At 43.5% G+C, this 15,424-nt stretch overlaps 1 protein-coding gene and 1 long non-coding RNA gene across 7 annotated transcripts in view; both read left to right on the top strand.

The window, feature by feature from the left end:
- Window positions 1-951: 951 nt before the first annotated feature.
- LOC309338105 lies at window positions 952-1,646 on the top strand. Its single transcript, XR_014154711.1, has 2 exons — window positions 952-1,034; window positions 1,123-1,646. It is a non-coding gene; the product is annotated as an uncharacterized lncRNA (long non-coding RNA).
- Window positions 1,647-2,919: 1,273 nt separating this feature from the next.
- Window positions 2,920-15,424, top strand: part of HAAO (3-hydroxyanthranilate 3,4-dioxygenase) — a 48,900-nt gene continuing 36,395 nt past the window's right edge. For 4 of the 6 annotated variants that reach the window (XM_081854991.1, XM_081854990.1, XM_081854993.1 and 1 more), the window contains exons 1-8: window positions 2,923-3,191; window positions 6,169-6,247; window positions 6,791-6,874; window positions 7,345-7,451; window positions 8,703-8,792; window positions 9,269-9,312; window positions 13,357-13,502; window positions 15,038-15,106. In XM_081854991.1, the coding sequence (XP_081711117.1) occupies window positions 3,109-3,191; window positions 6,169-6,247; window positions 6,791-6,874; window positions 7,345-7,451; window positions 8,703-8,792; window positions 9,269-9,312; window positions 13,357-13,502; window positions 15,038-15,106 (702 nt within the window). In that variant the 5' untranslated portion in view covers window positions 2,923-3,108. Of the gene's footprint in view, window positions 3,192-6,168; window positions 6,248-6,790; window positions 6,875-7,344; window positions 7,452-8,702; window positions 8,793-9,268; window positions 9,313-13,356; window positions 13,503-15,037; window positions 15,107-15,424 lie in introns of all 6 variants that reach the window. The other 2 variants (XM_081854992.1, XM_081854995.1) reach the window with 2 other exon arrangements.

The raw sequence follows: 15,424 nt of genomic DNA, 5'->3' as shown, positions 1-15,424 counted from the left end.
CTTTGACACCTCTACAGAATTTTTCTCCAAAAGCTGATCGTTCTATAGTTTTTTGCAGAAAGGCCCATGATAGGTTATCAAAGGCCTTTTCGGCATCTATTAGCATAAATGCTACTTTTTTGCTAGGTCTTAATTCCAAATATTCAATTAAATCAATGTTTTCATATGTCTGTTTGGTAGAAAGCCCGATTGATCATAATTAATAGTATCTTTTAGTATTGATTTGAGTCCACTTGCCAGGCAGTCCAGCCATTCATTCGTTATCTCATCAGTGCAGGCAAATGAGGGCAAGGCCTTGGACTGTGGCATCAGCAGAGTCACCAGAATCAATTCTTTATTTACCGTAATTTTCGCTCCATAACACGCAGTTCTTTCCTCCTAGAAAGTAAGGGGAAATGTCTGTGCGTGTTATGGAGCGAATGCAGGGGAATCTGCTGCAGTTGTGAGCAGTCCGTGGCTCGCTTTGAAATAGCAAAGCGGGTGTAAGCGGCTCCTGTCAGCGAGCCGAGCCGGGAGGAGGGAGAGAAGCAGAGCAGGCTTGGCTGCTTTAAAACAACCCCGTGCTCTATGTCCCTCTCTCCTCCCCACTGAGCTCGCTAAGTAGCAGCAAAGCTTTTCAGCCAGCCTAGCCGGAAGGAGGGAGAGAAGCAGAGCGGGGTTGGCTGCTTTAAAACAACCCCGTGCTCTCTGTCCCTGCCTGCAGTTTTTTGCTGTCCGATTTTGGATTAGCCACTATAGGGGCTGTGTATGTGTGTGCTTGAGCTATCGTTCTCCTCCTCCTGCTTCCCGTTCACTCTCCCAGTGCCCCTGCGCTCTCCTGTGACTTTAGGATTGATACTCTGTGTGTGTGAGGGATAGCTCTCCTCCTCCTGCTTCCCGTTCACTCTCCCAGCGCCCCTGCGCTCTCCTGCGACTTTAGGATTGATACTCTGTGTGTCTCTGCTATCGTTCTTCTCCTCCTCCTGCTTCCCGTTCACTCTCCCAGCGCCCCTGCGACTTCCAGCGCCCCTGCGACTTTAGGATTGATACTCTGTGTGTCTCTCTGTGTGTCTCTGCTATCGTTCTCCTCCTCCTGCTTCCCGTTCACTCTCCCAGCGCCCCTGCGCTCTCCTGCGACTTTAGGATTGATACTCTGTGTGTCTGTGTGTGTGAGGCATCGTTCTCCTCCTGCTGCTTCCCGTTCACTCTCCCAGCACCCCTGCGACTTCCAGCGCCCCTGCGACTTTAGGACTGATACTTTGTGTGTCTCTCTGTGTGTGAGGGATCGTTCTCCTCCTCCTGCTTCCCGTTCACTCTCCCAGCTCCCCTGCGCTCTCCTGCGACTTTAGGATTGATACTCTGTGTGTCTCTGTGTGTGTGAGGCATCATTCTCCTTCTCTTGCTTCCCCTTCACTCCCCCAGTGCCCCGGCGACTTTAGGGTGACTTTAGCATGGATCCACATGGATCCTCAGGATTTTTGCATTGGGCTACCACAAACTCACCATCACATCACATGTCTGTGGCCACAGCATGAACCACAAAAATCATACATCCACTGTTTCGTTTAGAATATTTTTTTCTTGTTTTCCTCCTCTAAAAACTACGTGCGTGTTATGGTCTGGTGCGTGTTATAGAGCGAAAAATACGGTACTTAAAGCATTTTGTGCTCCTCTTTAGGCTTACAGAGTGGCTTGCTGATCAATAAAAATAAGCCAAAGTGGCTTTCAGATCAATAATAAAAAAGCCCACCCAAACAGTTGCTACTCTCAGGCTTATAGAACTGAAAGACCATGGCACAAAATGAAAAGGCGATAGGCAGGAAGCAAACCAATATAGTAGCTACAGAGTTACCATATACCGGTAAACTATAAAGTTCTTATCATGATTCATAGAGTTGGAAGGGACCTCGAGGATCATCTAGTCCAACCCTCTGCAATGCAGGAATCTTTTGCCCAACGTGGGGCTTAAACCCACATCCCCGAGATTAAGAGTCTCGTGCTCTGCAGGCTGAGCTATTCCAGCAACCAGTTGGGATGGAAATTGATCAGGTTATAAAGAATCCAAATGGTGCTGGATCCTTGAGTTTCTTTCTCACCCCTTTTCTCCCTTATATATTAAGGGGAATTGGTTGTATGTTTTGTGTTTTTAATTCTGCTCCCTCACGCATACCGAAAAGGAGGAGTATTGAGAAAAATAATAAATCCAAAGTCCACAATCAGGTCATGGCTTTATTAGGCCCGACGAAACATTGCAACTTGCTTGCATTCAATCTCCCTTGGCAGTGTAAAAGTTCCAAAGAGTTAATCAAGAAAAAATAGGGGGGGGGGGAGGAGGAGGAAAATAACAAGAGTCCTGTGGCACTTTGAAAATTTTCATCTGTGTTGTCGCATTTGTATGTTACACATAGGATAGATGCTCAATCTCATAGATGACAAAGAGGGTGATAAAAAGCTATCAGTGAATACTACTACTACTACTAATACTAATAATAATAATATCCCCCCCCGTATGACTGGGTTGCCCCAGCCACTCTGGGTGGCTCCCAACAAAGCACAATACAACATGGCTATGTTCTTCATCCAGTGGCAGAGACAGCGTGCCTCTGAATTCCAATTGCTGGGGATCACAAGTGGGGAAATTGCTGTTGAGTTTGGGTTCTGCTGTTGAGCTTCCCATAGGCATAAGGTTGGCCACTGTGAGAAAGGGATGTTGGGCCAAATGGACTATCAGGCTGATTCAGCAGGACCGGTTTGCAGAGCAGCCTTCAGAAAACACACACACACACACACACACACACACACACACGGCTGGCACATCACTTTTTACCATGACTGTGCAAGCTTTTGAAAAGGAAGCTGCTTGCTGTGTACTTTATCCCTGCACAAGTTGATCATTGGCTAAGCTACTGAGATACCCTTTCTTCAACAAAGAGACCTTTGGAAGATTGAACGCAGAGAGATCTGGCATTCTATTGAGAAGGGGGGACAGTCAGAGCAGACACTGCCGCTCCGAAGTAGCTTAGAACCACGTATAGCAGCTCACGAAGGTTGTGCAAAACTTAGTTGGCATGATGTATTGAGCTATGCAAACTCATTTCCTTCCTCCGGCGCACTTTGCTATCAAGAGTCATGGAGAAGATGCTTGTGAACATAAAGAAATGGGTAGAAGAAAACAGAGCTGCCTTCTTGCCTCCAGTATGCAATAAGCTCATGTAAGTTAATGGGTTTGTGTTGTTGTTTTTATGGAACATGTGCAGAGTTTTCTCCTGCTCTTGAGGGTCGGACTCAAGGCAATAGCTTACAAGAAAGGAGATTCTGACTAAACATCGTGAAAAACTTCTGACATTAAGAGCTGTTTGGCAGTGGAACAGACTCCCACAAGAGGTGATGGACTCTCCTTCCTTGGAGGTTTTTAAGCAGAGGTTGGATGGCCATCTGTCATGGATGCTTCAGCTGAGATTCCTGCATTGCAGGGGGTTGGACTAGATGACCCTTGGGTCCCTTCCAACTCTAAGATTCTAGGATTCTATAATTCGCTGTTCTATGTTTCATTGAAAACAAAATGTTGTCTTTCAATTCTTATGCAAATTAAAGAGGAGAGGAGAGTCACGGCTCAGTAGAGCAGCAATGCTTTGCATACCATATAACACCGGTCTTGAAAGACCTACATTGGCTCCCAGTATGTTTCCGAGCACAATTCAAAGTGTTGGTGCTGACCTTTAAAGCCCTAAACGGCCTCGGTCCAGTATACCTAAAGGAGCATCTCCACCCCCATCATTCTGCCCGGACGCTGAGGTCCAGCGCCAAGGGCCTTCTGGCGGTTCCCTCATTGCGAGAAGCAAAGCTACAGGGAACCAGGCAGAGGGCCTTCTCGGTAGTGGCGCCCGCCCTGTGGAATGCCCTTCCAGCAGATGTCAAAGCGATAAACAACTACCTGACATTCAGAAGACATCTTAAGGCAGCCCTGTTCAGGGAAGTTTTTAACGTGTGATATTTTACTGTATTTTTGCTTTCTTTGGAAGCCGCCCAGAGTGGCTGGGGAGGCCCAGCCAGATGCGTGGGGTATAAATAAATTATTATTATTATTATTATTATTATTATTATTATTATTATTATTATATAATATTATACCAAGAGTTCCAGGTGCAGCCCCTAGCATCTTCAGGTAACACTGGGAGATTTCTCTGTCTGAAACCTTGGAGGACAACTTCCAGTCAGTATAGACATTACTAAGTGGTCTGATTCGGTACAAGGCAGCTCCGTATGGTCCTTGAGTGAAATACTGTATATGTCTGTCAAAGGTCTTCAATGTCTGGCCGAAACAGAAGCAATCAAACCTAAAGGCTGTTTTGCAGATTAAAAGTCATAGTTGTCAACATTAAGTAAACAGTAGTTCTTGATAATAAACATGCTTTGTAGTCTTTGTGGCATTCACAGATGCACTGATAATAAACTTGTTGTATGCCTGTGGACAGCAGGTTGTAAGAGTGTACAACACTCCACAAATAGTATTTTTCACACCTTAAAATAAAACACAGGTTCAGAATAATAATAATAATAATAATAATAATAATAATAATAATAATAATTTATACCCCGCCCATCTGGCTGGGCTTCCCCAGCCACACTGGGCGGCTTCCAACAAAATATTAAAATACAGTAATGCATCAAACATTAAAAGTTTCCCTAAACAGGGCTGCCTTCAGATGTCTTCTAAAAGTCTGGTAGTTGTTCTTCTCTTTGACATCTGGTGGGAGGGCATTCCACAGGGCGGGTGCCACTACGAAGAAGGCCCTCTGCCTGGTTCTCTGTAACTTGGCTTCTCACAGTGAGGGAACCACCAGAAGGCCCTTGGCCCTGGACCTCAGTGTCTGGGCAGAACAATGGGGGTGGAGACACTCCTTCAGATATACTGGACCGAGGCGGTTTTGAGAAGAACTCCAGGCTTTGAAGAAGCAAGTCATATACAGTAACTGGAAAACATGTTTGAGTTTTCTAGGCACCAAGAGGGTGGGAAATAACATATACCTGAAGGAGCGTCTCCACCCCCATCATTCAGCCTGGACACTGAGATCCAGCGCGAGGGCCTTCTGGCGGTTCCCTCATTGCGAGATGTGAGGTTACAGGGAAGATGTGAGGTAGTGGCGCCCACCCTGTGGAATGCCCTCCCTTCAGATGTGAAGGAAATAATCAGCTATCTTCTCTTTAAAAGACACCTGAAGGCAGCCCTGTTTAGGGAAGTTTTTAATATTTAATGCTGTATTGTTTTTAACACTTGATTGGAAGCCGCCCAGAGTGGCTGGGGAAACTCAGCCAGATGGGCAGGGTATATATAATAAATTATTATTATTATTATTATTATTATTATTATTATTATTATTATTATCATCATCATCATCATCATCATCATCATCATCAAAGTGCAACAACAATTTTAGGATAGCTCAGAGGTGGGCTGTGCAACCACTTCGGCTGAATCCCACTGATGCAGGAAGATTTGGGATGATTCAGCTTGAATCTGAATTGAATTGAGGCCACTCCAACTTGCTCTGACTTGCTCTGAGTAAATTGGGAGTGATTTGAGCCTGTTTGGAGCTTGGAACTCTGTCTAAGCTTAGCTGCCTGCCCCACCCCATCCCCACCCCCCATTGCAAAACACCATATTAGGTGGATGCCAGTTTGGAAAGTTGGACTTTGCTCACTGAGAGCTCTATCTCCCAACCCAGAGCTAAAGTCTCATTGAACACTATCCAATCACAGTGTTTGGGGAGAGGGATAGTGAAAACTTCAAAGTACAACTCAGCTCTCACTGGCTTCATAATTTTGCAAGCTCCCTCTCTGAATGTTAGAAAGCAGGAATGTGGGAGAAATTTGATTCATTTCTCATGTAGAGGTGAAACTCACTAATTTACACTATTTGAAACAATACACGAGCATCCTTTGAAATTTAAACTTCTCCAAATTTTGCAGTGTAGTTTGTTGACCAAGTAAATTGTATAAAAGTGCACCTGTCAATGAAAATAGCATGCGGATATGCTTTATATCAGGGAAGCCAGACATGCAAAATTGTGCAAATAGGCAAGGTTGCATACAAAAATGCTGGTTTGAGGAGTCTTTACTCTTTTATCCTTTCATGCCTTAATTTATCATAGGTTTATGTTAAAAATTGGTTTTTATATTACCCTGCAGGCACCGCTATCAGCTCAATGTAATGTTTGTTGGTGGACCAAACCAAAGGAAGGATTATCATATTGAAGAAGGAGAAGAGGTAACCCATTGAGAAGTCTTTCATTTAGTGATTTGGGTACAATGTCCTTACATAGGCTTGCACTATCTATGACGCAATGCCCTCTAGATGTTGTTGGACTACTACTTCCATCATGCTTGATCATTGGCTACTCTGGCTGGGACTGATAGAGGAGTAGGGGACTGTTATCATTAAGCTATTTTTTTTAAAGTGAGCATCTTAGCCCAGGCATAGGCAAACTTGGCCCTCCAGATGTTTTGGGACTACAACTCCCATCATCCCTAGCAAACAGGACCAGTGGTCAGGGATGATGGGAATCATAGTCCCAAAACATCTGGAGGGCCGAGTTTGCCTATGCCTGATCTTAGCATTCGTAGCTTGCAGTTTTCCATGTATCCAATAGATGTCAGCATATTCCCTCATATTGAATTTTTAAAACCACAGTTCAATTTTCCAAAACTGATTGTGCAGGCGCTGCAATATACATGAATCCCTTGCAGACTGTGCATATGGCATTGTGATATGCATACTTTAAATTAAGTTTTCCCCTCTTCTACACTGTAGTTGTTCTACCAGCTGGAAGGAGATATGTGCCTGAAGATAATAGAGAATGGAAAACACAAGGATATCTACATTAAAGAAGGAGAGGTAAACATAGGCTTGTAAATGGTTAATGGGAAATTGGTGGGGGAAATATGCACATAAAGCAAGGGTGTATTTGTCATAGTTCTCTCTGCTGAAGAAACAAGCCACATTTTCCATTGACTTGTGGCTTACCTCTTCAGCTATAGGAACGTTTGCATGAAAAGAAAAACAAGCAAACAGAATGAGCTCTGGATGCTCCTGGAGTCCTCCCCTTATCATGTGTATAGCATACCCTCCAACATTTCTTCAATACAACCTCTGTATCCTCCATCCAGACAAGCAAGAGGTATTATCAGAGTTCAAGGACACGTTCCAGCCAGAAAACATTCAGGGGGTGAAACAAGGCCAGTGTATGGCCTGAGGAGAATTCTGAGGGCCAGATAGAGCAGGATTTGGCCCCCACGCCTGAGGTTCCCCACTCCTGCCATGAACTATGGCAACTGTTTCCACTTCCTTTCTTTTTTTCTGGGCAGATGTTCCTCCTACCAGCCAGGATACCACATTCCCCTCAGAGATTCGCAAACACTGTGGGATTGGTTATTGAGAGAAAAAGATTAAAGACTGAAACCGATGGACTCAGGTGAAATATAATCTTCTTAAAACTCTGACTCTATTACCTTGAGCAACTTTGAGAACAATTTTGGTTCAAAAAAAGTGGCATACAAATACTGTAGTATAAATATAGTACTTATGCAATATGTAACCTCCCCGGGGCACAAACCTGGGCAGTGTGTATGGAGCTCCTGGGCTGCCCAGATGATAAGACCCCCCTTTTGGCCTCACTGATGTGGTCCAAAGGAAAGTAGAGCAATATGCTTGGCTGCTGGAGTTACCAGAAGGAGGCGTACAAGGCGCCATCCAACTGTCTTAGGGCCTTCACTCTGGGTTTGTGTAGGGTTTAGCATTTTCTTCTCCCAACCATATCCCACAAGGCAACGAAGGTTTAGGATCAGAGTATTCCTTCTCCTCGATGGGTCACCTTCCTAGGTTGATGAGCTCCATCTGCTCCTCACTTCCTTCTACAGCCCATGCAGAAACCACCTTCTTGTACATTGAACCCTCCATTGGTCGCAGAGCCTGTCTACACATTCAGGGGGGAGTCCCTAACTCACTGAGGGTTTGAGACCCATCAACTACCCTCACCTGGTTTAGCTGGTGTGGCTGCAGGCTGACACATGCTGGCAGCTTTTAGGAGTCACAGGTGTGATCTGAGTGTAGGATGGAGACCAAAGTGGGACAAACTAGCCCATAAGGAGCACAATGCATGTGTGTCTCCCCCTCCATAGGTACTACCCCTCCTGTAACATCCTACACATCCCATGGTGCTCACTTCAGTGCTGATAAAGCAGCAGTTTGACTTCACCCCTGGAGGCACACTGCACTGTCTCTCTAGACAGATAGATGCCAACAAGTATGCAATGTGTAGTAAATAACATATTGAGGAAAGAGTCATAGATCAGTGGGATGGGACATATTTGCATACAGAGGGTCTGGTATCCCAAGGTTGGGCTGGAAATGTCCTCAGTTTCAAATCCTGGAGATTGTCTGCCCATCAGTGCAGACAATACTGTGCTTAATGACAAGAATGTGCTGCCATGTATTTGAATTAACTGAAGTCCAATCTAAGCCGAAATCAGATTTCAAGATTCTCAGTGGTGCCGAATTTTATTATCCTACCCAGTGCAGATAAGTTCAAATCAAAGCATTATACGTTTATTTGTTTTTACCAGTGCATGCTATTTTGAAACACATTTAGAGAGTAAAATAACACAGCCTTCCATTTTATATGATACAGCCACTTAATGCAGTTCCTCCCCCACCCTTTTGTCAGATACTACGTTGGAGAATCAACCAATGTCCTTTTTGAGAGATGGTTTTACTGTGAAGACCTTGGCACACAACTTATCCCAATAATCCAAGAGTAAGTCTTCTCCATTTTATTGCATCGTGTTGTATCCAAATAACTTTTATTCAGAGCTGACAAACTGAAATTAATGGGCCCAAGTTGTATTATTATTATTATTATTATTATTATTATTATTATTATTTGCTGCTCATCTAACTATCTGACTGGGTTGCCCCAGCCACTCTGGGCAGCTTCCAACAAAACACTAAAAACACAATGAAATACCAGCCATTAAAAACTTCCCTGAACAGGGCTGCCTTCAGATGTCTAATGAAAGTTAAATAGTTGTTTATCTGTTTGACGTCTGTTGAGAGGGCTTTCCACAGGGCAGGTGCCACTACCGAGAAGGCCCTCTGCCTAGTTCTCTGTTGCTTCACTTGTCACAGAGGGAGTGGGAAAGCAAACATGCATTTGTAATGTCGCCCAGACATACAATTTGGTTACCTATATTAGTCTGAAAAGTTTTACTCCTTTAACATTTGTCATTCCAGGTTTTTCAGCTCAATGCAGTATCAGACTGGAAAACCCAATCCAGGTAATATAAACTGATTTCAGAACCAAAGCAATTATTCAACAAGCAATAATATGGGTGGGTTTTTTTTCCCCTTAAGGAAAGCTTAAAGGTAAAGGGACCCCTGACCATTAGGTCCAGTCATGGCCAACTCTGGTGTTGCGGCGCTCATCTCGCTTTGTGTTCAATGAGGCTTTCTCCTCAGGTACATACAGGACTGCAGCCTTACTAATATACAAAAGATGGAGGTAACAATCCTACAGCAGATTTTGATAGTAAAAGGTAAAGGTACTCCTGACCGTTAGGTCCAGCAGCAGACAACTCTGGGGTTGCGCGCTCATCTTACTCTGTAGGCCAAGGGAGCTGGCGTTTGTCAGCAGACAGCTTCCAGTTCATGTGGCCAGCATGACTAAGCCGCTTCTGGCGAACCAGAGCAGCGCACGGAAACGCTGATTACCTTCCTGCCGGAACGGTACCTATTTATCTACTTGCACTTTGACGTGCTTTCGAACTGCTAGATTGGCAGGAGCAGGGACCGAGGGAGCTCACCCCGCCGCGGGGATTCGAACCGCTGACCTTCTGATTGGCAAGTCCTAGGCTCTGTGGTTTAACCCACAGTGCCATCCACTTAATTAACAGCAAAATAACAAAAACAAAAAAAACGTATTATTACTGGCTGTGTACACATGACACATTCAAAGCACACAGACCTTGGGAATCCTGGGAACTGTAGTTTACCACTCACAGAGCTACTATTCCCAATCTCAGCATCCTTAACAGTTCCCAGGATTTGGGGATGGTGGTGGATGTGATTTAAATGTATGGTATGTACAGAACCACTGTCTCTCTTTAAACACTGCTCCAAATGAAATAACTTCTGCAAGAGAAATGTTAACTTTCTTCTCTCTCTTTCTCTTAACTGAGACTCTGCCAGAATTAAAGGGTAGAGACAAGAGGGAGATGGATTTATTGCCTAGCTTTCTCTGGGCTTTTCAGAATCTCAAAAATTAAAATACATAGCTTTCTAACAAAGCTTTTCACAAGAAAGAGGAAAACTTTGTTCTGGAGTGTTTGTGCTTCCTCTGACAGCTTCAATAAACTTGTGCAAAAGGTTCTCAGTGGTTTAGTTCAATTCCCATGGTAAGATATTAGGAGAGCTCTTAGGCATGATTGTTTGCACACGGCCCCATGGGGCAGCTTCCATGGTTAAGAGTATTACAAAGCAAAAGAGGAGCTATTGTGCTTTGTCTAAGGTGTTTATTCCTGCCCCCTCCTTAAAAACTCTTATGAGAGTATTTCTCTCTCCTTCTCTATTATATTAACAATAACAAAACCAATTGTGTTTATTTCTAGATACAAAGAAGCTAGACTACTTGAAGCCAGTTTGTCTCTTAAGCTTGACACAACAGGCAGAGTAGATTAAAAAATGGCAAATGCTATAATTGCATTTTAGCGACAGCCATTGGGTTTTACAGTGGTTTATCCCAGGGGGACGCGAGTGGCGCTGTGGGTTAAACCACAGAGCCTAGGACTTGCTGATCAGAAGGTTGGCGGTTCAAATCCCCGCGACAGGGTGAGCTCCATTGCTTGGTCCCTGTTCCTGCCAACCTAGCAGTTCAAAAGCACGTCAAAGTGCAAGTAGATAAATAGGTATCGCTCAGGCGGGAAGGTAAACGGTGTTTCCATGTGCTGCTCTGGTTCTCCACACAGATTCCTTCACCTTCTTTAAAGATTTAGTAGAAGTTAGCTCGTGTCATGCATGCCATCCATTCATATTATACCCTGGGATGTGATCATGTGAGTTCACTATCTCTCAACCCAAGCAGGGTTGCTGTGGAGTTAAAATGATGGAGGAGAAGAGGAGAAAGAGAAAGGTTTAAGCTGCTCTGGGCAGCCTTGAATGAAAGGTAGGAGGGAAATGCAAGAAAAATAGCTGGTTGTTGCAAAAAGAAAACCATCATCTTTGTGACCTGTTTTCTGCATCAGTTGTTCATTTAGTTAAGTGCAGTCATCCTTGCTGTTCAAGGATGTTAATGTACATGACAAGTTCCTGGAATACGGGTGGGTGAATCTCCCCATTTTGGTTTCAGTTTCTCATTTTTCAAGTCATTTCACATGTCTGTATCAGTCTGTGATTTATTTATTTTTTTAAAAAATTCCCATGAAAATTCATCAGCATTTTAGTGAAATTTTCTCCTTTTATCTGCATTTTCCCAGGCATACACATTTTTTTTTTTTTTTGGCAAAGCAATTTTGCATTCTATATGTTGTTTTCAGGAACATGTGCCTTTTGATGCACACTTTAATATACACATTTTTGTATGCATCATTTTGTTGGGGAACTGCATCGTAAAATGTAGAGAAGTGTGAATCTTGAAAATTTGCATGTTGTTTCATGAACTTCCAATTAGGTAGGTTCGCATTGCAAGTCCTCACTAAACTGAATTTCTTCTCCATCTCTACCCATAAGGCACCATTAGATGCAGCAGCCATCGGAGGGGTTGGGGTAGGCAGGGCAACGTTGCTCACCTGCGTTCCCAATGCTGAGCATTCCTGAGAGGAGGAAAGGTGAGACAAAGGGTAGGGAGTTCAGAGAAGAAGAAGAAGAGGAGGAGGAGGAGGAGGAGGAGGAGGAGGAGGAGGAGGAGGAGGAGGAGAAGGAGAAGGAGGAGTTTGGATTTGATATCCCGCTTTATCACCACCCGAAGGAGTCTCAAAGCGGCTAACATTCTCCTTTCCCTTCCTCCCCCACAAGAAACACTCAGTGAGGTGAGTGGGGCTGAGAGACTTCAGAGAAGTGTGACTAGCCCAAGGTCACCCAGCAGCTGCATGTGGAGGAGTGGAGACGTGAACCCGGTTCACCAGATTATGAGTCTACTGCTCTTAACCACTACACCACACTGGGTCCCAGTGAGGTGCAAACATGGTGGCAGGAGCACTGGACTACCTCTGCTAAGCCTCTTCCTTCCAAGTGACTCTTGGGGTTGGGAAGGCAGGTGTTGGGAAGAAGCTGCCCAGCTTGTGCTGCTCCACCATGCGTGAAGTGTTGGCCTGAGGGTTTTTAAAATTAAAAGACCTTAGAGGCCAGTTGCCAGGAATAGCATTTTCTTGCCAGAGATCTGCAGAGTTTTAACAAGTTTCTTATCTGTTTGGGTTGGGTTTTTTTAACTATAAATTTTGGTGCCATGTCTTTGTTATTCACAGTGCAGTACATTTTTTTTCACATCTAAACCTGATCTGCAAAAACAATTATACAGGATACAGGAAGGTTTCTAAGTAGGCCAAATGAACGCAATCCCAGGACCCCTTGCTGACTATACTACTGATGCTTACCTAATGTGCTTCATAACTACTTGGGATACCACAGAGAGACGTTGCATTTTTCTGCATCTTATTTGGACCATTGCTGAAAAAGCACCCCAGAGACATGTTTTGAGAGTACCCCGTGGCTTTCGGAGAAGAAAACGGGAGTGTGGGAGAAGATTTCACCTTTGCATTTAGTTGAGAGACTGAAGTTAATTTCACAGGGTGCAAAACTGTGAACCTCAGAACAGGGTTTGAAAGGGCAGAGAGTGTTTCAGACTGTTTCAAAACAATCAGGAAATGCAGGGTATTAAATTTTGAAGTGCTGCGTAATCAGTTTTGCTCCATATTGGCCAAGAGAATCCCTAGAAGGCATTTGAACTCACAGTAGGGAGGTAATGAGTAGTGGCAGTAAACGTGTCTGCTTAATGTTGTCTGTATTTATGACAAAGCAGGAGTTGAAAGACCTAATGGGCGGCAGGTTTAAAGAAGCTGGTGAAGGGCAGGAGAAGTAGGAGAAGCTGTCGTGGACTGTTAAATAATTTGAAATTTGGCCCTTGTCCTTTTCTACCCATATGAAACACCAAGCATTAATATGACAATATCACATGTTCTTGCAATAAGCTTTCTGATGGGCAAACACCTGTCGCCACTTCTAAAGCAATCAGAAATATCTATCTATCTATCTATCTATCTATCTATCTATCTATCTATCTATCATCTATCTATTTATCTTATCTACCTCTAGATTTTCTTTCTTTTCAGATGAACTTTTGAAAGAAATGCCTTTCCCCTTAAACAAAGCCAAGGTCATGGATCCTTTTTCCTTTCAAGGCTGGCTGAACGATCATCGTGAAGAGATAGATCAGAAGAAATCCTTCAGACTTTTTGGAGACAGCTCTGAAACTGAGGTAGAAAAAACTTGAGTACTTTGAAAAGGAGCAGTTGAGTGAATTATTTTTCAAGTGAACAGGCAGCCTCCTGTGGAGAAGTGTTTTTTATATCTTATTCAGGGGCAAGGAATAAATGATATGCAATGTTCCTCAAGGATAATCTAGCCTGAAGATGTCCATTCTCTCTTTCTTCTATTGTCCTTCAACAAGGATGAGGAATCTCTAACCAATCTCTGTTGAACTCCTAGTAGATGAAGGCAGCTGTAGTCAAGCCATGTGTGAAAGAATGCAGGTTCCCAAACCCTGAACTAGGAGAAACTCTATAGGAGTTGTATGCCCAACAGCCGTTCTAGGGAGGTATACAGATTCCTGCTAATACACAAACTGATTTACACCAGTACATCCGAGAAACACTGATTTAGTCATCAAGAAAACAAACAATTGACGTTAAATGTGCCTTTTCAGTTAACATTAAATATAAATAAAAATAGATATTTATATATATATAAGTTATATATTTATATAACTTATTCAAAGTGTTGGTGCTGACCTTTAAAGCCCTAAACAGCCTTGGCCCTGTATTCCTAAAGGAGCATCTCAACCCCATCGTTCTGCCCAGATATTGAGGTTCAGCTCTGAGGGCCTTCTGGTGGTTCCCTCACTGCAAGAAATGAGGTTACAGGGAACCAGGCAGAGAGCCTTCTCAGTAGTGGCTCTCTCCATGTGGAACGTCCTCCAATCAGATGTCAAGGAGATAAATAACTATACAACTTTTAGAAGACATCTGAAGGCAGCCCTGTTTAGGGAAGTTTTTAAAGTTTGATGTTTTATTATGATTTTATATTTGTTGGAAGCCACCCAGAGTGGCTGGGGAAACCCAGCCAGATGGGTGGGAAACAAATAATAAAATTATTATTATTATTACTATATACCTCTAATAATCAAGTCTGATTTGAGGTGGTTTACAATGTCGGAAAAATCCCCCACATGGATGCATCTTCTATTGATGATGTTGCTTTCCTCACAAAAGTAACCAAAATCAACTTACAAAAACAATAAATCATTAAAACCAAATGCCCATAGTCTCCAGGAGCTGGGACAAGATGTGCAGAGCATTGCTGCAAAGACCAGTGCCAGCAAGGTTAACCATGGTGATCTGCCCCTAACTTCTAAACAGGGATTAAGAGGAATGAGAAGCGAAAAATAAATGAGGAACCACAGCTGTTTGAAGTCCAGAAAAAGATTCCCATTAAGTTCAAGTGCAAGCCTCTGGCAAAAGGAAAACGCACTGTCTGTCCCAAGAGTGGTGTACGCTATGGATAAAAGCACAAAGCTATTAGTGGGAGGATCAGAAGAGTACAGGAGGGAAGACCATAGAGGTGAAGAGAGAGAGAAATGTGTAGATGTGATCTGTTACATTTTGTTTTTACATTCTGGTATACAAATCCTTTGGCAAGGTTAATGCATCTTCTCACAATTTCCGTTAAATAATTTTACATTGACACAAATGTTTCTCATAGTAACACATTGCATTTTCTTGGTTTGTTGCCTAGGTTATAATTTTTGGACCAGGAATAACCAAAGAGGGAGGAAAGAATGCAGATGTATGGCTATGGCAGCTGGTATGTGATGCTAGTTCCATTTCGCACTAACTATGCAGGTAGGGTAAAAAGGTAAATGACCCCTGGAAGGTTAAGTCCAGTCAAAGGCGACTGTGGGGTGTGTGAGATTTTGACCAGCTTCGGCCCATCTGAAGCTGATACAGGCTCGTCTTATCTTGAGCCCAAGCAGAGTAATCCACACAGCAGAAGGATAAGCAGTATGTGCTACATTCTTTAACTTTATTCATACTCTATGCTGAGAGAATACAAACATGCATCTTGCCTCTGTGAGAGCAGAGAAGCAACTGTCTCTCTAATAGAAACCGAGAGAACAGTGAA

This window comes from Podarcis erhardii (assembly GCF_964252035.2).
Source record: "Podarcis erhardii genome assembly, chromosome: 3".
Lineage (NCBI taxonomy): Eukaryota > Metazoa > Chordata > Lepidosauria > Squamata > Lacertidae > Podarcis > Podarcis erhardii.
The sequence above is the reverse complement of the archived record's forward strand: the minus strand, read 5'-3'. Positions and strand labels throughout refer to the sequence as shown.